Source organism: Morchella importuna, assembly GCF_003444635.1.
Source record: "Morchella importuna strain M04M26 chromosome Unknown Morimp01GS002, whole genome shotgun sequence".
Classification (NCBI taxonomy): domain Eukaryota; kingdom Fungi; phylum Ascomycota; class Pezizomycetes; order Pezizales; family Morchellaceae; genus Morchella; species Morchella importuna.
The window spans coordinates 1168891-1195690 of NW_025763399.1; the positions used below are offsets into that span (position 1 = coordinate 1168891).

General features: G+C 47.6%; 4 protein-coding genes across 4 annotated transcripts; 2 read left to right on the forward strand and 2 right to left on the reverse strand.

Moving 5' to 3' along the window:
* Positions 1-9: 9 nt before the first annotated feature.
* LAJ45_01202 (uncharacterized protein) lies at positions 10-486 on the reverse strand (the record flags this gene model as incomplete). Its single annotated transcript, XM_046110799.1, has 1 exon — positions 10-486. The coding sequence occupies one exon, from the start codon at positions 484-486 to the stop codon at positions 10-12; it is 477 nt and encodes a 158-aa protein (XP_045975977.1).
* Positions 487-6367: 5881 nt separating this feature from the next.
* On the reverse strand, positions 6368-11691 carry LAJ45_01203 (uncharacterized protein; the record flags this gene model as incomplete). Its single annotated transcript, XM_046110800.1, has 7 exons — positions 6368-10101; positions 10160-10192; positions 10314-10467; positions 10532-10840; positions 10908-10967; positions 11041-11290; positions 11378-11691. The coding sequence occupies 7 exons, from the start codon at positions 11689-11691 to the stop codon at positions 6368-6370; spliced, it is 4854 nt and encodes a 1617-aa protein (XP_045975978.1).
* A 1308-nt stretch (positions 11692-12999) lies between these two features.
* Positions 13000-13882, forward strand: LAJ45_01204 (uncharacterized protein; the record flags this gene model as incomplete). Its single annotated transcript, XM_046110801.1, has 4 exons — positions 13000-13258; positions 13317-13327; positions 13630-13689; positions 13761-13781. 4 exons carry the CDS (start codon positions 13000-13002, stop codon positions 13779-13781), a joined length of 351 nt encoding a protein of 116 aa, XP_045975979.1.
* A 4238-nt stretch (positions 13883-18120) lies between these two features.
* LAJ45_01205 (uncharacterized protein) lies at positions 18121-18489 on the forward strand (the record flags this gene model as incomplete). The annotated part of the gene is made up of 1 exon (XM_046110802.1): positions 18121-18489. The coding sequence occupies one exon, from the start codon at positions 18121-18123 to the stop codon at positions 18487-18489; it is 369 nt and encodes a 122-aa protein (XP_045975980.1).
* Between the last annotated feature and the right edge of the window lie 8311 nt (positions 18490-26800).

Sequence of the window (26800 nt, forward strand, 5' to 3'; positions counted from 1 at the left end):
ATTGTTGCCTCACTTGTCCATGCCCGTAGTTGTAGCATTGGCCGGGCTACTTGTTTGGCTTTGTGGGGTAGTGTCGGCGTCGTTTTCGGGGTGTGGAACTGGAGAAGTGTCGCGCCCAGACCTTTGAGTCCCTATCCATGAAATCCCGTCGCCGTCCACAGGTGGAGGGGCTCCAGCGGCCGCTGGTGAACTTGTAACTGGTTTGCTCCCGCTGGAATCTGTGTTGTCGTTCCCGGTGGTCTTCTTCGGCTTCGTCTTCCTGACGAGATCGGGGTGGATTGCAGTCCATATGCAGAGTGCTAGAGTGAAGGTGCAGCTGGTAATAATTTTCGAGGTTCCGCGGCCAGTAGGGTTCGATGTCCAACCTACTCTTTGGTCTTCGTCCGTAGCAGACGCAACATCTAGTACGGACGTAGATGGTGCAACAGACGCTGCAGGCGCAATAGGCGCGGACGAGACGTAGGCTGCTAGGGATAATAGGAACATGATTAAAGCCATCGCAATTTAAGGATTTGAGTTTCTCTTGATGGAGGAGTATGGTCGTAGGGATTCTAACACGGTCCGGCGCGATAAGAAGCAATGGGAATTATAACACTAGAGGCGGTTATGGTGTCGACAGATTCAAAGAAGATGTAACGAAAAATTATTGTAATGGCCAGCTCTGTCTAGTGCTTCGGGATTCGAGGTAGAAAACTTCTTGGAAAATAAGAAGGAAGAATTGGAAAATTAAATATTAGACTTCGTCGCACTACAGCGAGGGACAGACCATATATACCGAGTCCTAGTGTAGCCAAAGCGATACTCTGGCCTTATTTTGAGGAGAAGTGGATATAGTTTCTGTCACTTGAGGTTTGGCGTGGCTGTGAGACAAATGCGTGTGTGCCTCTCCAATTAGGGGGGCTATTGATATGCAATGCACGAGCGAATGAGACTGGTTTAAGGCCTGCCACAAAACGAAGGTGTGTGATAAGTGCGAAGCGCGCAGGCTGATAGCCACGAGTACAGACTCTAACATTACTCCGTCGTGAGGTGGACCGCAGTTGGTTGATCACAAATCATATAACCAACAAAAACAAATATCATCAAAAGACAATTCATTCATTCAGAATTAACAATGTCCTCCTGTCATTGGTCTTTGCAACGCCTTAACCAATAAACGAATCTAGGGTACCAAGATGAAGCTAGACGCTAGTCTTTGTCAAGATTATCCTTGTGATGGTATTCCAATATTTCCCTGCTCAGTGAGATCTCTAATGAGCGAAAATTCACATACAGATATTCCATGGCTGCAGATTCGGCGGCTAGTATTGACGTGGTGGAGAACCTGAATTCTCGGTCAGTATGGGTCTCCCCGGGCAAGGGACGGAGTGCTTATCAAGCTATCTATAGCTTAATTCAATATGAACAGTTAGGAAAACCCTCAAGTAAAGATTCCTTTAAGCTTAAAGTTGATGTCTGTAAATAAGAATTCAAATTAACACACCTAGTCAGCAAATTTCCCTGAACTGGAGACAGAACATCAAATAAAAGCCATATATAGAGAGGGAAAAACCTAAAATTGTTGCGCCGGAGCCGGAGGTGGGGGATTCCAATCGTGTGTGTATTACGTTATTACGCCATTGAGAAGACAGCGATTGAGCTAGGATGGGAAACCGACATAACAAATCGATAGCATCAATATGCATCACTGCTCTACTGGTCAAGCTTTGAAGGAACGAATAAGCACATACATGTGTGTGCATGCCTATCATACTTCTGGGCAGATACCTGTATCAAGTGAGAAGAAGTTCGATCTCCTCGGCGGAATCATATGTGGAAGTGTTGTTACAGCGAGAGGGAAAATTATTTTAGAAACAGGGGTCTAAAAACAGGGTTTCTATGGCTGGGCAAGCCAATAGGACTCTTTCCATACTTCTACAATAATTTTACCTCACGCTGTAGTTATGGCAATCAGTTGAACAGTTCATTTTATCATGCGTTGTGCGCAGGCCAGTAGATTCCCCCTTCACTGGCATGTATGGAGCGGAATTCACGCTTAGTGTTTCACCAGAGGTAGTCCTGGAAAGCTTGACTGGTTATAAAGCATTGTAGGGCGCATGCAGGTCATCATATGTCACATGTGTAGGCCCAATTGCTAATCGTGAACGACAGGTTGATGTGTAAACCCGAGTGGCTTAACTTCAAGTCCGCTTGGTAACTCGTGATTATGTTGATTTCGAACGACGGATCAATCATGATATAAAAACTGTACATTAAGGAAAAGCAGAACTTGTAGATCTCTTTGATGTTATTACAGTGGCATCTGATCGACACACCACAATCCCGGTAAGTATGTACTCCCACCCTCCCCCCCCCCCCAATTTCGTTTACAGAGTAAATGATGGTAGATTATCAGCAGCTGGAATCATAATCCCTAACATCATTGCTCGAAAGGGCTCATGCTAGCGCTCTCTGCAACATTTACCAGAGAAATGAGTTTCATTTTAATATGGGTGGGGGTGTATCCCCGAAACCCGTAGAGAATGAATTCGTTCCACCATCAATACCATCGCTAGATTTCTAAGACCTTTATAGCAATCTTTAGGAAAAAAGGCCTCTATCAGTAATGTTTAGAAAGACTGGAGGTTAAATTAAATGATAGTAAGACCCGGGTGAAATCACAGTTGGACCTATTCTTTCTTGGCAACTTGATGCCAAGCCCGTCATAAAAGACTCCGGACCTCCCAGCGCAAACTAAATTGTGTCTAATAACCTTAAATCCCATATGGAGTGTGCATGGTGCCTAGCCCAAATCAAATCGCGCCAAAGGTCGTACCTCTCGCTACCGCAACCTGAAGGCTGGGCACGAGACAGGATCGAAGACAGAATAACAAGGCCTCTTAAGATGCAGAGTTTCTGCAGGTTACCTAAATGCATTCAACAACGTGGGGGCAGTGGGTACATACATACCTACATACGGCGAATGGAGGGTACGCATTGAGCGGTTGACGCCGTAGGCTGCTGTCTTTAATTCTGTGTTCCGCTTGGTCCTCCTCAACGGACAAAGCTGGAACGATGGAGTGCTCGGCGGTGGTGATGGATGGATGACTATGCCAGGAGTACGAGGGAAATATTATGACGAGATTGCCCTGTTCTCGTGCTAATTAGCTATACTTGTCTTCCGGGCTGCCTTCCGTCGCCTGTTGTTTCGTAGCCTCTTTGCTATCATAGCTTCCTCCACAACGCCGAGCCTTCTATATATTAGGATTTCATTTTGTGAGGGGAGTCTCGCTATCACCTCCCTCTCACTCTATCTTGAGTTGCATCTGATCTTCCAATGCGTTGAGCGGGGCCCCCAAGATCAGCTGGACACGGTTTATTTTAGCCGCGGGGCCCCGCCTGGCGACCAGGTGTAAATAAGCGGTTGGAGCAGTAATTGAAGCGTCGAGTAGCAATAAGTTGTGAATTGCGAGAACAGACGAATGGATGCCTGTCTGTATTTACCTAAAATTCGGTTTCTTGACTTTTGGTTCTTTTGCCGAAGGATGCGTAGCCAACCAATATGTGCATTTCAGTAAATACATGTATGCACTGTTGCCGCATGTGCAGGCTCTTTCTTTTAGTCATATCTCTTGAGTTCTTTCTTAACCTGATGATACATATATTTTTTTCCACACTAACTATGCCATCGGAGACAGAAGAAGAAGAGGAAGAATTCAGGAGAGTCTTGAGGGCGTATTGTAGGGTCTTCAATGTCACCAAACACACTGTGAAATTACTGTATTGGGTACCCATTAGGGTTCAAATCATCTTTACTGGTTGCCAGCAGGATCGCTAGGCCCCGAATGTTTCTACTCTTCTTTGAAGTCTACCTTGCGACTACTTGGATTATAATTATGGATTACAGACATATATTAACCTTTTCCTCAATAATTACGGGGTACTCGATATTGGAATGCCTTCGGCACCCCCATCCTCCCTCCGGGATCCCCTTCGCTCTCCTAGTAAAAGGGACTGACTTCGAGATTTATATGTACCAAGGAATGACCGCCAGAGATTACGCCGGAAAATGCTTCCAGGTTTGTGATGGATTTGGCTGAATAATCATTGACCCCATAGTGAACTTAACTGACATTCGGGGCAATCAATAGTTGTAGACAGAGCCGCCCGGAGTTACGTAAGTGAGTATGACCTTCCTCACGAACCACCGATACAGAGAGAGGTGGAATTATTGGAACAGGATTCAAGTGGCCGACTTGGCCAATAGGACCCTTCCCGCACTCGTATAACAATTTCACCTCACGCTGTGGTACTCTAGAGGGTATGCGGGTTTCTCGTTCCTTACATACTGCTTGTGCAAACCAATCAGAATCTCTGTTATAGTAGATCTAGCGAGCGATTCATACCTTATACACGGTAGCCATTGAGTCGCGCTACGGTGCCCGTTCCAATAAACTTACCAACAGCATAGCCCCCAGCATCTAAGAAAAATAAAAAATAAAAAATAAAAAATAAAAAATAAAAAATAAAAAATAAACAAAGTGACCGATCGGTAGAGATTCACTAGGGCGACGGGGTTGCCATTCTAAGCCACCCTCTTTTGAGATCTCGGGGCATGGATGGGGTTGTATTTTTCTGGTGCGAAATGAACATGAAGGTTACGCTCTAGAGGGACAGGCGTACATACATGATGTATATAGCTCGACTTCACTCGGATCATATACCATCACTCGTATCACGAATCATGATATGTCACTCGCTACTGCACTCCCGAGACAAACAGCCGTGGTGGTCAACAAATGGCTCGTATATATCCCCGTAACACTTGGCACCGATCGCGGGACTGGATAATATGGGAAATAACGGTTGGTAACGTAGCCTTCACTGACTCCAGGTTGCGCCCCAAATGCGGGGCTGCGACATCGACATTGATCACACAGCTGGCAACGGTATTGCACTTCTATTTACAGATGAATATCAATCAGGTTACCCGCAAATTTAGACAAATTACAATGATGCGAAAGTCAGATATGAAGCAACTACCTCGGGGGTGGGGGTATTTGCTGATTCAGCAAAAAAGTATCGACAAAAGAGTTCGGTACCCAGGATTCCCACATGGTCACCCACTGCAGTACTAACTAGGCGATACGATGCTTGGGTATGGCAGAGCGGACGGGATGCCCCATTTTCATCGTTCTATGACCGAACACATTAATATATGTATCTGAAAGATATTTATATGAATGATCGTAGTTGTTGTAGGGTTGGTTGGTATTGCGGGTTTCCACAAGGCGGAAATGGAGGTGGTAACCACACAAACCACCTAACAACACTAAAATTTCAAAGTCGCACTCTTGGAGTGATACTTTAGCCGCAGGTACAAGTACTATCACTACCGAGGAGTTCATATACAATACTCTTTTCCTCTATATTCTTGTAGCTGCGGAGAAATAAGCGGTTAAAGTTGCACTCCCATACAAATTTTGTCTTGTTTTATCTCATCGCCCTCCAGCTCTTGTACTCTTGAGGCGGCTTATCTCGTGCCCATCCTTAGTTCGCCGGTGGAGGTTACAAATCCATTGAAGTGCCCAACAATCCGTCAAGGCGTAGTCCATAAATAAATATCGACCTCTATAACTTTCGAAACCATACCCGGCACCCTGAACTCTAAATCACCCTTCATCACTCGCATCATATTACATCACTCGGGTCAGTAGTCATATTCTATCACTCGACCCTTCGCACTGAGATAATATAATATTATCCCCTGCTCTACACAATGTCACGGCGGTTAAGACATCGTTTCTTTCCTCGCCTTGTGTCTTGTTAAAGAATCTAGTACGTCGGAAGGATATAGATAATTTGGTGATGGCCACGACGAGAGAAAGAAGAGTCAGAATGACTTGACCATCGTCGTCGCATGGAATGAACAAACGACCTCCAAATGAAGCAGCTAACACTTTTAGTCCTTAGAAGTAAGTATCTCCGGGGGTGGTTAGTTGTTGAGGGCATCCTTTCCTAAATAAATAAACGTGCTGACAGCTTTTAATTGACCAAGCGAAGCTTCCTAACCGCATTCATTTTGCCCCACACGGCGTTTGCGGGGAGACATCTTGGGGGGCGTATAGCGCAGTGCTCGCGGGAAGACTGCAAACATCCGACTTCCCGGTTTCAACCCATGTCTGCATGCCTTGCGAGCATATCCGTTTTGTGTCAGGGTGGGAGTTACCCTGGTTGCTGCATATTGTGCGAACTCCCCATAACGACAACTTCCTGATGCATTTGTGTACATGTAGTTATACATATACCGAGCTAATATTTATAGACACTCTTATAAACGATGACATACAACACCCCCCCTCCTCCCCTAGAGACGCAATCTCAAATCTTAAGGAAGTTTAACCCCCACTCTACCATCCCCAGCTTCTGCGACCTTCCGCACCCAGGCATTAAATATCATCTCCGCCAGCTGTATCCGGCCTTTCTTCTCCGCCGCCTCGATGGCATTGTCAAACGACTCCGATGAGTCCTCGACCCGGACCTCCATCCCCGGATCTGCCCCTGCAGCCAAAAGGACCTCGACAGTCTTCTGCTCTCCTTTCCAAGCGGCTGCCTGTAGCGCATTCCCATACTTACCACCCTGTGCATTGACGTCCGCCCCTCTGCTCAACAGCAGTTCTACGGCTTTCCACCCCCGGGGTTTCACTGATGCGGCCTGGAGGGCGGTGCCGTAGTACCCCCCCTGGGCATTAACCTCAGCACCTTGATCCAGAAGCAATTTCAATACCTTATCCCCGTTGTTTGTGGAAGCTGCAGCCTGGAGTGCAGTGTGGAGAGAACCGGACTTGAGGTTGATGTCTGCGCCGTTATCTAAGAGAAGTTGGATGACACGCCCCCGGCCTTCTTGTGCGGCAGAGTGGATAGCAGCTCCCGGAGGTCCCGGGCAGGCGTTAACATCTGCGCCTTTACTCAGTAGTGCCTCGACCGCCTCCTCAAGGCCACTATAAGCTGCTGCACTAAGAACGCTTCCGCGGATCTCACTTTTGATGTTGATGTCTGCGCCATGCTCCAATAATAACATTACGATACCCTCGAAACCCTCGTAGGCGGCAGCAAGAAGAGCGCTTTCGTATTCGATACCCGGGGCGTTAACGTCTGCTCCTACATTCAATAGAAGCTCAACTATTGCCTCGTAGCCTCCGTATGCTGCTGCGTTAAGGGCGTTGCCAAATTGGCCGCCCTGAGCATTGACATTGGCACCTTTCTCCAGGATTAGCTCAACCGCCTTTTCCATCCCTGTGGTTGAAGCTATGTGAAGGGCATTCCCGCAAATATCGCCGGGGATATTGACATCTGAACCTCCCTCTAGCAGCTTGATTACCAGTTCCTCATCTTCCTGGTATGCTGCTGCCATCAACGCTGTCTCGAATTTGCCGCCGCGAACATTGACATCAGCCCCGCGATCTAAGAGAATTTGAATCGCTTTCTCGTTCTTGCCTCTCGCAGCTGCTTGTAGCGCGCTTCCATATTTACCGCCTGGCGCGTTTACGTCTGCACCGTTATCGAGAAGCATTTCTATAATCTGATCACTCCCGCCCCTCGCTGCTGCTTGCACCGCACTCCCATATTTGCCGCCGCTTGAGTTTATGTCCGCGCCGTTATCCAGGAGCAGTTTTACAACCTTTTCGTTACCCCTATTAAGCGCCGCTGCCTGGAGAGCGTTACCAAATATGCCACCCGCAGTGTTGATAACTGCTCCTCGCTCTAACAAAAACCTGACAACCTCCACGTTGCCTTCTGGGCCCGGGTATGCTGCCGCCGCCTGCAGCGCGGTCCCATAATGGCCTCCTAAGGCATTTATATCAGCGCCTCTATCTAATAATAGTGCTAGTAGCTCCTTTCGTCCCTTTTCACTGGCAGCTGCGTGTAATGCAGTCCCATAACATCCGCTCTGGGCATTTATCCTCGCCCCTCTATCTAGGAGTAATTTCACGACCTTTATATTTCCCTTCTCGGCCGCGCAGAGGAGTGCTGACTCGTATCTGTCGCCGTCCTGGGCATCAATATGAGCTCCGTTATCCAACAGCATCCTCACAACCTTCTCATTTCCGTTCCAGCATATCACCTCACGAAGAGCATCCCCATGGCTGCCGCCCTGCTTATTCACATCGGCGCCTCGATCTAGCAATATCTGTACCAGTTTCTCCGCATTAAATAGGCTTGTCACTGCATGTCTTAAAGGGCTCCCGGTCTCGTCATTAACATTCCCCCCTCTGTCCAGGATCAGCTTGACAAAGGATTCATCCCTCGTGACGATAGCTTCATTCACCGCAGTGCCGCCCATGGTAGCTCGGAGGTTTGGGTCCGCGCCATTCTCCAGCAGGAGCATTGCCATATTTCTCTGCCCAGCCCTTATTGCACCCATCAGGGCGTTCCCGAACTTGGGGTGATTCAAATTTACGTCTGCACCTCTACTGATTAGGGCTTTCGCTATCTCAATATGTCCCTTTTGCGCTGCGTGTTGGAGGGGGCTTCCGATGTGGCTACCATGATAATCCCCGAGATTAACGTCCATTCCCTGGTCAAGAAGGTAAGTTAGGAAGCGGAGCATGTTGTTCTGCGCCGCGAAAGAGAGCGGCCAGGCGGGCGAGACGGAGGACCTGGATGATGCGAACACCCATACAATATCCTTCAGCAGTGGATTACCACTTGCATCAGCGAGCTGTGCATGTACGAACCAGCGCACGGCATAAAGAAGAAATGGTTCTGTGGCACCCCTTCGATATGTCGGCCCGAGATGATTCTCGAGTTGGAGGTCCGGGATACTTATCGAGCTGAATTCAGCCCAGCTCAGATACTCGGTGCAGACAACTGCAATGCGAATATGGGCATCCAATACGGAAAATCCGAAGGGCGAGGTAAATTCGGCGGGATTCTGGCAGAACTCCTTCGCAGACTGGTGAATGAACTGTACAGTATCTGCCCTCACTTCTAGGAGGCCCGCTGACCGGCTTTTGAGACGTTCGGGAGTTTGATCAAGTCTTTGGACCTTTCCAGATTTCTCGAAGCTGTCAGTAGAGGCAAACTTATGCTGACTGAGAGCGATGGCATAGCGAAATTCCGCTACCGTCAAGGGCCGCTCGGCCAGGGAGACCCATTCAAACATCAGTTTTGTCTCTGCAAGTTGTGGTGCCTTTAGAGTAGCAACAAGTTTATTCAGCATGCGAGCGTAGAGGGAATCAAGTTTATTCGGAATGGATATCAATATTTGCTTCAGCTCCTCATCCGAGATCTCCGCACACTCATCTATCAACTCATCAAGCACAAGCTTCACCCAGAGGAAGACCCCTGATGCCCGTCTCATCAGGTCTGCCTGTACGAACTCCCTATGCTCTGCGGGAATAGCCACTATTCTTCGTTCCAAAAAGTTCCGGATATCACTCCTTGTCATGGTCTCAAGAGTGAGCTGTTCATAGCCCACGTCAAGTATCCCGGGAAAGCGTCGATGGCGGCTAGTGACGAGTATCTTGAAGCGTGAGTTGGAGAGAGCTACAGAAAATATTGTCGAAAGATACTCTCTTGTTAATGCATCTTCCTCACTCGTCTGTGCGGTGGAATCAAAGGCGGAACACTCGTCCAAAGCGTCGATAAGTAAGTGCATAGATTTGATCGCCGGATCCGCGATGATATCGAGGAGAATATCGAGTAGGAGTTTCAATGGCCATTCCCCTCCGCCATCAAGTCTATCCTTGATCGCTCTGTACTCAGGCAGTATATATTTTGACGTTACAGGAACCTTGCGGACAGTCTGGTACAACAGCGCTTGAAGCAATCCTCGGAATGACTGTGCAAAACTTGCCCCCCGCGCGTTGAAGAAGAATTCGGCTACTATTGTGCCACTCAAGTCTTCGGCTTCCTCAGAGAGACCCCCGAAGAGGTACTTGCACAAAGTTGATTTTCCAGAGCCGGGTTTGCCGACGATCCAGAGTATCCCAGGGCTCGCTACACGCCAGTCTAAGATTCTGGTGTCGGCCCAGATCCAGTCAAAAGTTGACTCATCGGCCTCAGGAACATTGTTAAAGTGGGCATCGAGTTCCTTAAAGTATATGGTACTTAGACATTCTAGGCAGGCAACAGTTAGAATATGTTGGGAGGAATAATGAAGGGGTTGGTGAGGTACTTTCGAGTTCTTCTGTTACAACACCAGCTCGGTCTATTGAGAGACAAGTCAGCTATATGATCTTTATGTGTGGTAGAAACGTACGGCCGGAGGAACGTGATATATATCAGGGTAAGATATCAATCTTATTTTGTTGAAACCAGCGCTGACGAACCTTTCTGTACCCTTTCCACCATCTCGATCAGCTCCCTCAGTACTAGCTGGTAGTTCCCATCCACCTCTGACTTGAACTTGTTCATCCGCATATGATCACACTCCAGCATTACATTGGCCTTCCCTGCCATACTACTCGCCTTATGGTCTACCGCCTACACAACGAATCAGTCAGCATTCCTGACGCCAACATTGCGCGGGAGATGCGCATATATATACCAGCAAAAACGGTATCCCCCATTTCTGTGTCTTCCTTGTTTCGCAAAAATTGACAATATGATGTTCACTTGTCCCATATCCCTTCAGGAAGGCATCGTTCAGCACCCACAGCGCCTCTGTCCCCGGCTTTAGTGCCTCTAGAAGCTCGGTGCGTGAGCCTAGCCAGTACGTAATATAGGATACGACTACGCCGGCCTTGGTCAGCGGGGATCCATCGTGGGGGACACCGAGGAAGAGGGCGCCAAGAAACGACTCCGAAAGAGATTGGTAGCGGGCCTCAGCGCTCTTTTGACCGGCCGTTACAAGTGCCTGTATTTGACTCTGTCAATTTGGATCGATGGGGTGAAGGCGGCGACTGATCTCCGAGGTTTCGAACCTTCTTGATTACGATACCACCAAAGCTATGGCCAATGAATATTATTCGCCTTTTATTCTCCTGCATATTAATCCGTCAGCGTTCAAAGTATATATATTCCCGCGGACCCGTCACTAGATATGCCCAAACCAACCTCATCACTCTTCCGGCACGTTCTCACTGCATCCAACAGTTGATTCCCGCAATCTTGCACGGACTTTACCGGCGCATCAAACCGCCACGCCGAATCATGGTTAAAGACCATGATCCTTGCGCTCGGTAGCGCATGCGGCAGTAGATCCCGCAGCCACATAACGTTGTTCGACACCTCGACCCCACCAGCGACTTCCCAGTATGTCCATGCCCAATCGGGATCTGAACCAAGCCCATGGACCGCAATGATGCTAGATGAGTTGGAAGCAGTTAAATATTTTGGTCCAACAGCTATCCAAGAATAATAATAATAAGACAAATGACGGCACAAAACTCACTCCACGCTGATATCTTCCGCGTCCTCCGGCTCATAGAGCACGTCTATGCCTGTACGCACCTCATTCCTCGGCTTTTGCCAGAAAACTAACAGGATCTGGACAGGCGATAGTGCTACCCCAGCCAGGAAACAGATAGTATATAATATAGCTGTTACCACCCATTGGAAAGTAGAGAGCTGGTAGTATTCGAGGGCAGAGCCCAACGCAGCGGTTGTGATTAGAATGCCACCCCAGACACGGGGCTGTGACTCGTGAGAGCGGAGGGTGCGTTCAAGACCAAGGAGGAGTAGGAGAGTGTGAATGATGGTAAACATTAAATTCCGAAGGAGAGCTAGAGCTACACTTGCGGGCGAACAAACACTGGTGGTGGTTGTGGTCTAGGAGGAGAATCAATGAATGAGGAGGGCATGGGGGTAATTACATAGATGTCGCTACGTGTATTGTTACATACGCGCCTTGGGCGTATTTTACCTCTATGCGGGTGGGGCATGCGCACAGCCTGCAGCTGATAAGTAATCCTCTACACTGTGCTTCTAGAGCTTGCTAAAGGTGTAATGTTTTGCGGAATGCCCCCAACCTTATTCTAACGACAGATATCATTATTGAATATAGAACCGTACAGGAGTTTATTGATTTTGCGTTTTAAGGAGTTTTGCAAGTAGTTGACTTGCGGTAATGTTGCACTTTGGATGACCTCCGGATCTGTTACCGCGGTATTATAGAAGTCACGGCCTCGAAGGTAGCTCTGGAAGAGAAATTCGAAAGGGGCGTCACTGCGTTGAAGCTCTCTCTGGGCATTGTTAGAAAAGGTATATTGTTTATAACTTTATATATTGGGTGCCAGGGCCACCTCTCCTACAAGGTTCAAGGGAGGTCTCGACATGCGCGATGCTTCGTCCGAACCACCACCACATCCCTTCGTGTGTTTTCACGATCAGGCGCTAATGGGCAGCTTTTACTCGGTAATAAACCTAATCCTTATTCCGTGAGCCTTTTGCTGTAAAGTCACCTTCTGTGACCCCTCCTATACCTTTTTCAGGTGTTTCCACAGTCTGTAGGTAGCTAGGTTTTTTGAATATCACCACGCCGTCGCAGGCCTAATATCTCTCCGATTTTGCTCTGACGAACGAAGGGATAGATCGCCGTACTCGCAACACTTGTTCGGTCAAAGGATGTCAATATCTGCCCTAGGTCTAGCTTTGGGCCAAAACCAACGCAGCCAAGGATGAAATCTGTCACATTTGATTACCCCGCTTGGACAAGGATAAAAGCGTTGCGACCGGCGGAGAATGTCTTAAACCATTAAGAGCCCGTTTGGCTGCAAGTCAAAACGGAGTTACAAGAGGAGGATTTGTATGCAACCACATAACTCCAGTTTGGCAAAAAAGTTTGTGTTCGGGCAGCTAATTTCGTAACTCTGTTAAGGTGTAGGGGTTACTTACTTTTCAGCTCCGTTTCGCTCTTGCACTCGAGTACTCATTGCAACCAAAAAAACACCAACCATTAGCAATCAGGTGTTTGGCAACCCAAATAAATCCAAACTCCATTTTGGAGTTTCGACACCTCGATAACAGCCAAACGGGCCCTAAATTAAATTCATTTGAAAACACCAGATTATCATCATGGCCGCACCGCAACCTGATTATGTTGTTATCGGAAACTGTTTCGATCGACTCCGCGATGAAGTCATCAAAATTCAGAACCAACCAGGCACAGCTCAACAGATTGCAAATTTTGCCCATGATACTAACAATTGTTTCGATCGCATCGCTGCACAGCTCGAGAATGTTACTATACAGCTCGGGAATGTTACTACACAGCTCGGGAATCTTACCGCTCGAGTCGGAGCCGTTGAGGATCAGCTCCTAGTACATAACCAGAGTAACAATCTGTGAGAGAGTCCATACCAAGGAATTCCTGGTACTAACACAATGTACAGGCAACCGATGCGTTTGTACAGTACGATGCCAGTCGTGAGGGTCAGGCGCGGCGTCGCAACGCCGCGCGCGCAACCAGATTTCCACAACCTTTTCACGGCAGGTTGGTACACAAGATATTAAATGTCAAATTATTGTTATTTATCTACTATTTAACAACTATACAAAAATTCAGCTCTCCAAAGGATCAATTGTGGTTGCTGTGCTGGTACCCGTGATTGTTCGGGGGCGTTGCGACGCTGCACCTGACCCTCACGGCTGGCATCGTACTGTACAACTCGTCTCTTGGCGAGTTTTCTCACATCAGATACCCAGCAAACCTTAATCCTCAAGTGCCACGCCCTGCGAATAGATCTGAGCTTCAGCTATATTCCGGTAACGTCCCTGTTAAATGCTTTGTGACAGAGCTTCGTCTTCGAATATATGCTAACATAAGGTATATCTAGCGGAGAAATGTCAAGCTCTAATTCAGGCTCTTGGTCTCCAACCACACGCACCTAGAAGTCTGGTGATGGCATATAGGCAATATATTGCTGATTACCTTGGGGTTCCGATCGGAGTTGAATGAGAAATGGGAAATTGATGGAGCTGAAAGCAGTGACGACGGTCAGGAGTTAATGATGACATTCGTTAAAGTGGAAATGTTTGCAGTCTTTTTTCTTTGCATGCATCATGGAGTTTGGTTAGAAATGTTCTCAGGGATAATCGATCGAAGGAATCGGGACAACGCTTGGGACGTAGCGTGCTCTCGGACTTGAAAAAATAAATTTTAATTAATGGGAATTGTCTGTCTTTGATTTACGATGGTTTTTACGTTTGGTTTCATTCAGAGTATGACTTTATTGTGAGCGGTGGGGCGGCAGCCATGAGCGAAACGAATCATCGTGAGATTTACTTTGGAGTTCTGTGAATTAACTATGTTTTAACCGAGTGGGCGAGGTGGTGTTTGGGAGCGCTGTTTAGAGCGGACCGACAACGGTCGGGCCGAATAACTATGGTCAGTCCATCTGTCCATATCACCTTTTGGGTGTCGCGCTCAGAATACCAATCCTTGGAGAATTATCCTTTACGAGTAGGTATTCCTCATACCATGCAGGCCAGGGTCCCCTAATATAATTCTACATACTTGGGTATGGCAGAGCGGACGGAATGCCTCATTTTCATCGTTCTATGACCGAACACGTTGATGTGTGTATTTTAATAGTATTTATACTGATGGTGGTGATTTTTGTGGTGGTTGCTGGTGGTGGTGGGGTTTGCTAGATGGGGGGGTTGGTGACAACCGCGACGGCGACAGTCAACCTTGAGTTACAATCTACAGTTAAGCGCACTATGGGAGGTGATTCGAATATATTTCCTACTCCTACTCATCACCGAAAAAGTTTAATCGGCCAATTACCTGAAATCGTTTTTCCCGATAATCAGATCGGTCGCCAACCTTTTTGTGCGCTGAGATTCCCGTTGCGGTTGTTGCTGTTGGGTGCACAATTCCACATGCGGCCCGGCGGGTAGACCAGCTCACGGGAGGTGGGGGGGTAAAGCTCCTCGGGACCTTCCACCTAGCTAAATCCTCTCATCACGCAGACTCTACTTATCATACGCGCGATCTCGGCACACGGGCGAACGAAAGAACCGACGTTTATCTATTGGATATATATAGTACATTGTTTTGATCGTTGTCCAAAAGCTATGCAGGTTCGCAATTGCTATCACGACACGAGAGTCATCTGGATCATAGAGCGATATTCTTGCGAGGATACACTAGTCGCCGGTGTATAAACGACTGGCAAAGGAGCGGGATTAAGCACAAAGTACAACCACTACCGATTATCATCTTGAATTCCTATTGGGGAGCGCCCACGCCTCAGCTCCGTGGTCTGGGAGTGGGGGAAGGACTTCATTATGTTGAGAGACGTCAACTTGTATACGGAACTGGCCAACCGGGCTATCTCTTGGAGGTAAAAGAACAAGATTTACTCTGCTAGAATACTCTAGTATCGGGCTTGTTGTCCCTTTGGTGCGAATCGTCTTTGTGCGATAAGCGCGATTAATTGGAATCATGGATTATCACTCGGGTTCCTGAGCAGGCGCCGGACAGGATTCGGGGGCGGGGGCGGGGTGGCGGGATAGTTGTTAGCTACGTGGTTGTTATTGGTAAGTAAGGATATGTGTTAGGTATGAGAGATAGGCTATAAAGCTAACCTGCGGCGACTTGATCTAAATACTATTACTCTCGTCCTCCTGCATCCGAGCATTAACAGCGGTAGGGCTTCAAGAGAGATCGCGATCACAAACATCCAGAAAACATCCAAACGAAACGGAAGCTATCGCATCGAATAGTGCGGCGGATCCTGGTGGTTATTTCAGGAGGACTTGCTACAGTGGAGCGATTTTATATATATACACCCCCCGTATCTAGACACCCGGGTATGACATGTAACCCACGCGCTTAAAACCTCAACTTCAAACAATGGCAATGCTATTTCTCCAGCACCATCCATTCATACTCCAGAGCGCGAGGCCAACGGCTGTTGAAACAAAACAACCAAGCACCGCCCCATCTCAACCACCAACCCCCACACTCCCCCAAACAGGACAAGACAAAAGTCCGGGCACATCCTCCGCCGACGCTGAAGAAATAAGCCGCACAGGGATCAGGGTTAATCGTATGAAAAACAAAGCCCCGAAATAGATCGGCACATTTTTATTCTCCAGATTAGCCGTTGGATGCATGCAGGGGCAGAGATCAAACATCCCTGCCACGCGGGCATGCGGGGATGTGATCAGAAAGGTTAAAGCAGAGCCTCGAGCCGTTGTTGTGCGTTGAGAGGCTTTTGGAGGAGAGGTGGGATCGGGATTGAGATACTGCCTTCTGGCGGGTTGATTGGGGTTGGGGGTTGCGGATGCTGAACGGTTGTTATGGGGAAGGGCGGTTTGGGGGAGTTTGGATTTCGTCTCGATCTTGGGGTGTGGCGGGGGTTGAAATCTGCGTATACCGATAGTTCACCGCTAGTACATGCTAGTATCAAAAAATTTCGCGTCTGTGAGATATACGGTGCTCAATGCCTTCTACACTTGAGAAATCGAAATGGCTGCCGTCCCCCACCCACACGCACCACACATACATCATCGCGAAACAGTACTAGTAGTACGGAGATCTAGACCGCATTTGTTATGTCGTGAGAATATGATCCTCATCGGTTGGCGGCGTGGTTTTCGTATGACGGATGATTGGATATAAGAAATAGCGGACATCACATGGCAAATCTGGCAGAAAAACGACATCTTACTACTGTGCAGGTATAAACACCCTGGGAACTAGCTACAGGTTTTGCCAGCGCGCGCGCGATATATCAAACCGTCGTACACGTTAACCGAGAGCCGGTACTAAGAATACGAGCACGCGCAGAAATACACAGCAGCTGGCACATCGCCGCGTTTAACGTCCTTATTTGTCGTCGAGTGGTACCTGTATGCAGGGCTGGTGGTACCGCCCCCACGGGGCACAAATGGGGTGAGGACCAGACTGGCTAAATACTAGCTAATGAGCTTCCTCACCACATCGCCTATTAAACGCCTTATTCAAGACCTTACGGCCTTGCATGGTATCCTTCTGGCAGCTCGACAGTTTCTTGGTGTGCTGCTTTGTGGCTGGGACATGTTCTGGATACTTTGGCAACAGAAATGGGCGTCGGAATTAAGAGTGAGGTACGTTTTGATCGCCTACGTATACGGGAGCAAAGAATAAGTACATGTACTTTGAGATCTATCCCGAAGGATTGCGCGCGGGGGTGCAAGTTTCATTAAAGCTACCCCCGTGATCTTGCCGCGCGCAGTGGCACGATTGGAATTTAGGGATTACTTATTGTTGCCTACTCGATCCCGGCCGGGGGAAATGATTAAACGACTAGAAAACCATAATGCCAAACGTAAGATTCCAAGCTCGCAAGTGGAAAGGACCCCACGGCTATGTAGCGTCAAGAACCGCCTCACCCCGTATTCCAGAGTCTATTACATGCAGCCCATGCGCAGAAGCGTGCCTAATTCTATGTCACCCGACGGGATTAATGCCTTACGGACTCAGCTGCTTGATTCTCCGAGTGTTGTCTTGTTTGAGAAGTTCAGAGCGAGCGCTCGAGCTCTGTGTCGTCGCAGGGGTGCGGGGTGAATGGACGATATTGTACTTGGGGAATTGACAAATTAGAACCCATACTGCTCTCCCCACAGCGATACGATATCCTCTACATGTATACAGCTGCATCCAGCACCTAAAACTAATTCCCTTCTGGAGGAAACTAACCATAACCCACCGCCAAGCCTCGTCAGATATCACCCCCCGCCCGTGCTGTGCCGCACAACCTCGAGCTTAAATGAAAGATCTGACACGCATATGCAGGACCGCTCGCTACGCCGCAGAGCCTCGATTCATGCAGAGCCGCGGCGTTATTCCACAACAACCCAGCTTGGCCTGGGGCGGTGCCTCGGGAATGTAACCTTTTCCACAAAGGGTCATTCGTGAGACGTTAACCGCTCGGAGGCGGGTATCGATATCTCCCGAGCGAGATCGAATTGGTTCATGGCGAGCTAGGAGATGGGTGTCCAGCCGGCTGGATGAAGAGAGCTTCTAGCTGGTGGAGGGTTGGGGTATATATACCGCCCTCCTCGTCCACTCAATTGCAATCACCAGCCCTCATCAGCTTCTTACCAGGCTTCGATATATCCATCTCTCTAGTTATCTCGACATCCAAAACCTTCTCCTCTCCTCTTATACCTCTCCTTAAACACAATAATCCACAAAATACAAAAATGCGTTTCTCCCTCCTCCCCCTCCTCCTCGCCCCGCTGGCGACCTTCGCCAGCCCAGTCCCCATAACCACACCTGAGGGCTACACCGTCACCTGCTACTATGACGCCAGAGCCGCCATGTCTGTCGGCATCGAAGCCATCCTCTCCGCGAACGAGAACGACGACAGCGTGCTCGACTACCCGTGGGAGAAGATGAACTTTGGCGCGGTGCTGCGCGCGAACGGCGACGTCAAGGTGAAGGTCTCGACGGCCGTAAGGGAGGCGAGGGACTATATTGTTGCGAACTGTAAGCTGCCGGATGATGCGGATTATGGCGGTTTGGTGGATTTGGGGAGTCATAGGGTTAGGTTGGCGGCGCCGGGGAGGTAGAGAGGTGGAATGGGAGAGGGGTATATATGGGGGAAATGAAATCTTTGTAGTAAAGGTTTTTCGTATAGGGCTGGGGCCGGCTTGGGAGAGCTGTGGTTTCGGCTTTGTATAAGCTGTGTAGTCTTGTATAATTCAGCGTAGAAAATATAATCTACTGGGCTTCTTCTTATGCTCGATTGAAATATTATTGTGGTATTGTATGTGGTGTGATATCTGTACCGCGAAGCTCATTCCCATGGTTCATTTGTCTCCAATGTGACTTTTATAACACATTATAACCATTAGGAGCAATTACGGAAATAGATAGTGAATAGATTACCGCTTGACATCGCATCGGCGTAGAAACAACCACCACGCAGGCAACCCAGATATTGAAGAGAACATGCACGTATAAGGAATAAATCACCACCACCTATCTAATTGATAGCCACGATCGCTGTTAGACCTTGGCTTCCGGCAAGCGACTCGTATAATACACCAAACACCGGAATGATACTTGATACAGCTTGCATTTCCGCCGTTAATTGCGGTAACAGTAACTGACGGGTATGATGTATATAGTTAGTTACATGGGGGTTCTTGTAATACCATCTGGGGGGATTATATATAACGTTCGTTGCATTGTGATCAACTCTGGAGATATTTTGCTGTAGTCGGGACTGCTGGGTGGGGGTCAGAACTGTCTCCTAAGTAAAGCACAAGACCTACAAAATAACAGAGACCATCGAAACCTCCGTGGGGGGGGGGGGGGGGGGTTTATTAGCAAGTAGATTGAACGGCAACCACAATTGGGTTGTATAGCGTACTTTATGTAGTCGGTGCTCCCGGGATTGGAGGAGGCGGCTGTGGTTTTGAAAAAGCGTTGAGGTTAATTGCAATTAGGCTTTGGTGCTTTTACTTGGTTTGGATCGTTGTGGGATTATAGTGCTGGGGTATTATACACACTTGTATTTTTGCTCGATTGGCCATATTGGACACGAGACTCGCGCCATCCTGCTTGCTACGTAGTGCTAAAATTAAAAGTCTCGAGGTATGTAGCTAACCATCGTCAGCAATACCCCAAAGAACTAACGCAGACCCATAAAGTTCTCGGTTCATTGAAGTAATCCCAAAGCGACCCGGTGTTCCGTGGAGAGAGTGGTGGTTTTGCATCATGGGGCGTCACTCGGGGGTTGTGGGAGTTGGCTGGTGGAGTTTTTGCTTTTTTGTTTAATTCATTAATTGTATTTTGCTGGTGGAGTTGTTGGCTGCGAGAATGAGGGGCGGGAGGGTCGGGATTTTCTGGGGGTGTTTTGTTTTGGTTCTGGTGTTTTGGTGTTGTGGAAAGGGGGTCTTGGGGGAGAGGTTGTCTGGGGTCGGCGCAGTGGCCGGGGAGTGTCGTATTGTGCTGGGCGCGCGCGTGGTGGAGGTGAAAAGTGGGGATTGATAGCGAAGGGTGGGTTTTCGGTGGTCGTCTAGTGTGGGAGTCGATATCTATGTGTGATCTAAACTAACCACATATACCTGTACTGCTTCGTCTAGCGAAGAGGTGCTGTCTAACTGAGGGGAGAAGCAAATTCGTGTGACTTTACTAATAGTTTCTGTTATAGGTCTCTTATCAGGTAATAGATTTTTCATATTACAAATATAATCTAATGCCCCCGTACATTTATAGGATGGGCAGCATTTCCAGAATAATTAAGGGGTACTTGTACACTTACATTTAGAGATCTAGCTTGGTGCATGTGGGGAACACAGACTAAAAGGCACCTTCATGTGCACGTGGTGATGCACACAACCCAAAAACAGAAGGTCTCTCTACTACGGTGAGAAATGTGTCTTGATAATGCATCCGTAAATGCATCCCATCCTTTCAAGCCGTGACTTGCATGTGGCGGAATAATGCATCGTAATAATGCATCAACTAATGCATCTCCAGTCCCACTTTACGATTTTACTGATTACATACTTTAGCTCGTGAACCTTTAAGTATGAGCCAATTACTCAGTCAACTCGTCAGTCAATTCGTCAGTCAATTCGTCAGGCAATTCGTCAGTATATGGATCAGTAAATGTGTTCTGAATTTCGATGGTATAAAAATAAAATACAGTGTCGGAATCGAACTTGTACTATTGTACCTAATTGGCCCATGACTTACTTACCACCTAGGCCATCAGTTGTTATATTGAGGTAATCAATCGGTGCTATATCGACCACAGATGGAGGCGAATTCACCTACGCAATAGATAAAAAATTTACTAAGTCCAAAATTTGGAGGGATGTTAAATACCTCAGGCTGGTGGGGCAGTAGATTTTAGCACCCAGGCCCGGCGCCTCTATAACCACAATGATATCCCTAACGAGTTTTCAAACGACATCTCTACGACTCAGGCTTTACTGATGATAATCTACCAACAACACATTTACTGACGAATTTTGTTCGAAGAGCCTTCCGGAAAGTCGTTGTTGAACTTGAACGTGTTCATCGGGTGAACAGATGCGTACTAATACATCAGTAATTGTATTAGCCTGAGTAAATATATTGAATAGAGGAAAGGCATCCGTTAATGTGTTTCCAGGCGGCTTTGCGGCAAGTATCTACCTCCAACGCTTTTCTGGATCGCTTTCCAGAGGGCCCTCCCGACAACGATCTGGATGGAACTCGTCAGTAAATGTGTTCTGGATGGAAAATCATCAGAAAAGTAATCTATAATGCATCGGTAATGCACTGATAATGCATCGCGCCTACGAGTTTACGGACTCACGACATGTTATGCATCAATTGATGCATTTGCTCGACTACTTAATATCCATTGATGCATAACCGCCATGATAGAGTCTCCAGATCTTTTCTTTCTTTTTTTTTTTTCCTTTTTTTTTTTTTAGATAATATGAGAGAAGACGTCGAGGTCTATCTGTAGGTGGGCAATAATGTAATTAGCAGCACTTTGCAGCCGGGGGCGTATCATGATACATAGGTAGATTAATACATGTATAATAAATTCAAGAACCCCGCAAATCCTAACCCTAATTCTCATTTCAATCCTGCATGCTATAGCGGTCTCGAACCTGAGACCCGCTCTCCCCAGATGCAGGACGAGACGAGACGATCAAGACCTCCACAATATGAGGGGGTTGATCCGGAACCATGCATAGTAGCCGGACGTATATATACGGAGGTATTAATATTGATAACAAGATATAGAACGCGGGGGATGTAGTCGGTATGTACATGTAGGTACTCTACCCAGTGTGGTGTGCGAGCTAGGGGCGTATATATGTATGATCTAGACCTGGAAATAAGGTGCTGCTACTGTGCGATACTAGTACCGGAAGGGATAAAATGGGGTATTCTCAAACAGCACTATCGACCAACCGCCCCCCACGCAGACCCGGAGTGCATCGATTATTTCTTTCCCGAACATTCGGGTTGAATGTATTATTACCATGGGGGGTACGTACTAGAGGTTGCGTAAACCTGTGGGCTCCTCTATTGAAGGCTGGCAGCTGCAGGGGAATCGCTACTTCTATATAGACGAGGGTTAAACTACATAATACAGCGGGGACCCGCTATAGCGAACTCCAATAAACCGAATATTTGTTGTAACTAAGGGTCTCGGACTCGATTTTTTTTTTTCCCAGCGAAATTCGTAAAAACCATGCTGATATACCGAATTTCACTCCGGATCGAATCTTTGGAACCTGACCACCCTGTAACCCCCGGCCTCCATAGAAAAAAAAATCTGCTGTAGTGAATTCCCTTCTGTTTGTACCCATTATCTTTCCAGTACAACACAACAAAATCCCGGTTCGCAAAGGTTTGACTTCTCTAGAGAAGTATGAATTGTGCTGCTTGAGGTCCCGCCACCAAAAATTGAAACTTTCCGAGTTCGCTCTTTTGGAGGAATGTCCTATACGACCTGATGGGCGTCCTTTGGCGGCTTCTAGCCTCTCAGAACACTTGAAAAATTGGAGGGAAAAAGCGGAGAAGGGTCCACCGGAAGGTTACAAACCATGGGAAACCGACTTTTTGCCTTAATACTAATGAAAAATTAGGACCATCGATGAATAAAAAGAAGACTCGGTCCTCGCAATGTCCAGTTATGGAGCATTTCCTATCACTATGGGTGGATGCCATAGATATTGCTCGAGTTCCAATTACCGACCAAATAATTCGTAGTCAAGCAAAAATTGTGCAGTCACAATTGACAGCTGCCGGAGTTGAGGAAGATTATTCGTCATTTGAACTTTCACCAGGCTGGCTTCGAAATTTCAAGGCAAGATACGGAACCGGTCGTCTATATCGTCATGGAGAAGCAGGAGCAGTTGACGAGACTGCTCTACCTGAAATGCGTCTTCAACTGGCTGAGGAATTATGCGAGTTTGCTCCATCTGACCGTTATAATTACGACGAAAGCTGTCTTCAATTCAATCTACAGCCTCAATATACGAACGCGCGTAAACAGAAAGGAAAACGATTAAAAGGTGTCAAGAAAGATAAAGCACGCGTCAGTACATTCCACATATGCAATTCCGATGGGTCAGACAAGCGTAAATTGATTGTTGTCCATCGATAAAAAACACCAAATGTATTCCGACAACATAGAGTCAATACCGCAAATCTCCCTGTTACCTACCGACACAACAAAAAGTCATGGATGCTTACTGGTTTTTGTTACGAATTTCTCAACAACATAAACAATGAAATGCGATTGGCCAATCGCTATATTGCTTTAGTGACAGACAACTGCCCTACGCATCCAAAACCCGAAAACCTTCCACAAAAGTATAACGGTCCACCACCTCCAGTTTTTACCCACGTTAAATTGATATATCTACTGCCTAATACCACATCTCACCTTCAACCATTAGATCAAGGCATAATTGCTTCTTTCCAAGCTGCTTACCGTCGCTTATATGCAGAGAAAATGGTCGAGCATTTCAACACACGGGAATGCACCGGAGAAGTTTGATATCTTATATCAAGTGCATGGGATGCAGTCACTCCGGAGATCATTGTCAATTGCTGGCACAAAGCAAACATTTGTGGAGATACCTTATCTGAGCAGTCAGACACAATTCTTAGCCGAGTCACAAATTCATTTATTTCCGATCAGTACCGACCTTGTAAGGATGCGATGACCCAAATACTACCACCCTCCCTAACCGATAGAGAAACCAATGGAGATAATGAGTACTATGTTGAGTACTGGCAATCATTCGATGACTTCTTCTTTCATGACGGCGAAGACATCGAGTTGGATGAAGAAGAAAACCACGGAGCCGCTCCGTCAGTAGAAACTATTGTGGCGGAAGGAATTGCAGCAGGTATTCTGACATGAGACAACTTTAGCGATGCGGATGCAGAAGGGGAGAGTGAAGAGGAACCAAAAGAGGGCTTCAACGCACCTGTCAGCCATGATGTCGCAATTCATTATACGGCAGAGGTATGCCGATATCCGCAATCACTTTCCGTATCGGAACTCTCAACCAACTCTGCCAAAAGTCTATCGGTACCCAGTGTATTAAAGGACAGTATTTCCCTGCAGTCTGCCCTTATACAGTAGCTAGTCATGAGTCCGCGTCCTTGAGTCTCTCTAATTGCTCTTGTAGATACAGAAACCATCGGATACGGGTCCATCAGACTAAAATAAATCAGTTTTTTGGTCCAGTACCTGAGCAGCGTTGGCAGCCACCCAATTCTGATTTGAATGGGGAAGCGATTCTAGAATGAGAAGTTAGCCCTGGTAGTTCTTCACTGGAGGGATTTGAACGGAGCGGAAGAGATTTTATTCCAACTAGGTGGAGGAGTAGAGAAATCAATACTGCGTATGAAGAACTATCAGAATAAGGAATCATTATATTTGTATATAGAAAGAATAAAACTCACCGCTCATCAAACAAATCTATGCCAAAAGCTGGTCGCTCTGTAGTAGTCTAGTGGTGGTTCATAGGGTGAACCGCAACATGATCCACACATAAAGCGTGGTGAACGCCAACATGATTTGCAAAACAGTTCACGGTTGCAACCCATGCGGCCACCAAAGCGGGCCCTTGGTTGAATAAAGGATTATGCCGGCCTAGAAAGCAGTTTATTAGTATACCTGCAATTTTTTCGAATTCTGCTGCACTGGATGATCTGCTATATCGAACCGATTTTTGCGGATCCTACACGTTTGGTATAGCGCGTCCCCGCTGTAAATAAATATAATCTACGGACGTACAGCAGGGATATTTGGAATCTCTGAAGCATTTCAAACGGAAACTCGTGTCGTACGTATTACCCTTCTTCTTATCAATGGCACAATACGAGACAGGTGCCCAGAATTTAGCTTTTGTTAGCGGTACGGTGCTCTCCTCCGCGTTTTTTCTGTGAGGTTGAGACGTTCGCGGTATGGGGATAAGTAGTTACATGCATATAGTCAACACAGATACACTTGGCTCTTGTGAGGATTTGTGGCGTTTCGTATTCGGGTGTCAATCAATATAAGGTTCTAACTATCTAATACGCTGGCCGGTTGCATAATCGAACCCTAACCCTGGACTTTCTCAACCAAAATGACACGTGATATATGGGTCTCTCGAGACTAAAGAGAACACCTCCTAGTATTTCCCCTTGACGTGCTGCTTTGTAGGGTGGTTTTAGTAATGGTGTCCACAATTTAGCTTAACTAGACGTCTCGCCTTAATTTCTATCAATAGGTACAGTCGCTCACCTAGAGTACTGACGACGGATCCTGTCTGATGGTTCTGTACCTATCAAGTCTTCCAGGTACATGCTCGCTCCTCGATCGTACTTAAACTCAGACATGACAGGTCGTCCGCACCTGAAATCAGCACCGCTTCATCCCACAACTCAAACACCACCACGGCAACCCCCGGGCTCCGGAGGGCCGAAGAGTGGGGGAAACGCACGCCCATCTAGTAGATTTCGTCGCAGCGAAAGATCTCGTCTTAGGCCATGGGTGATATGATATGCACAGGGGCACCTCTACTGACTGATAGTCATGGAGTCTGCTAGTGTTTGACCAGATTAAGAAGAGTTAGCTAGTCTCGGGGGATACGTACTGCGTGCTTCCCGTGGACACTCGCTTTTCTCGGGCAGACTGGGGGCCCCCGAGACAGCGTCGGCCCACACACACCTCGGAATAGGTCTCGGTACTGAGGGAGTGGGTGCTGGGGGGTCACGGGCCGTTATGCTTAAAGTACTCAGGCTTGCTCTGGATGGTTGCACTTACGTAAGACTTTCGACCTTACCGGAATTGTCCGCAGCGGCGAGCTCTTTGGGTTAGGTAGAGCATGTGCGACGACTTGGCCCTGCTCTGCCGAGTGGACAGGGTCTCTCCCCTGGCATGTGGTTTTTGACTTGTGGGGTTGATTGATCCAGCGAGCTGGGTGATTACCTATGTTGATTTGGATTCTGGATAAGCATTTGCTTTTTCGATGTCTTTGCGGGTTTGGAAAAAGGGCGGCATTTCCCGCTAAAGAATTAGCCCTCACGGCCAGTGCGCAGACAGAACTGCATGTTAAATGTTAAATTCGCTTGCGGGGTGTGACTTTCCCGTCATGAGACATCACTAGAGAGCTGATGTCCTTGATATCCTGACTTTTGAGACTCCACTGGGCACAGGTAGATATATATATATATATGTAAAGATCGCCTCCGGCCCCCACCCTTGGATGCCCCGGCCCATGTAGCGTGTCTATGGCGTGGGTCTGAACGCCTGCAGGAACGATGGATGGGAAAATGGGAAAACCACACCTGGCATATTTGTCATTTGTGTGACGGAAGGCAGGAATGTGGCTTTAGTATGGTGGATCGTGGATATTCCACAACTGCCACATCCCCCCCCCGAGTCGATGTCGCCTTTCATCTGAGCTAATACGTGGTAAAGGAGCAAGGAATATCGATTGGTATGATATGTCCCTCTTTGTACATACTCGAAGATCCCTGTGCACTGACTAGTCATCCCCTGGAGAATTTTAGATTTTCTGGTTCTGTGTTCTACACCCCCGGTAGCTACATGACAGTTGGGACCGTGCAGCCCCGCCAAACGCCATGCAATCAGCTCTCCCAGACTACCTACATACATGGTATCTATTGAGTCTTCTAGGGCGGCTAGGAGCCACCTGATTGGGAACGTCAAGGGTAGTCGCTATGAATCCATGAACATGCTCAGCCATAGCCCCATTGGCCCGGAAGTGCCTTCCATCGAATCCATACCGGCGCCATATCTCTCGATCACCTTCTCTCTCCCTTGTCTCTGTGCACATGGACGCAGCGTAGATGTGGACATTGCCCATTATTGGGCTTTTATACCCTCTGGGACGC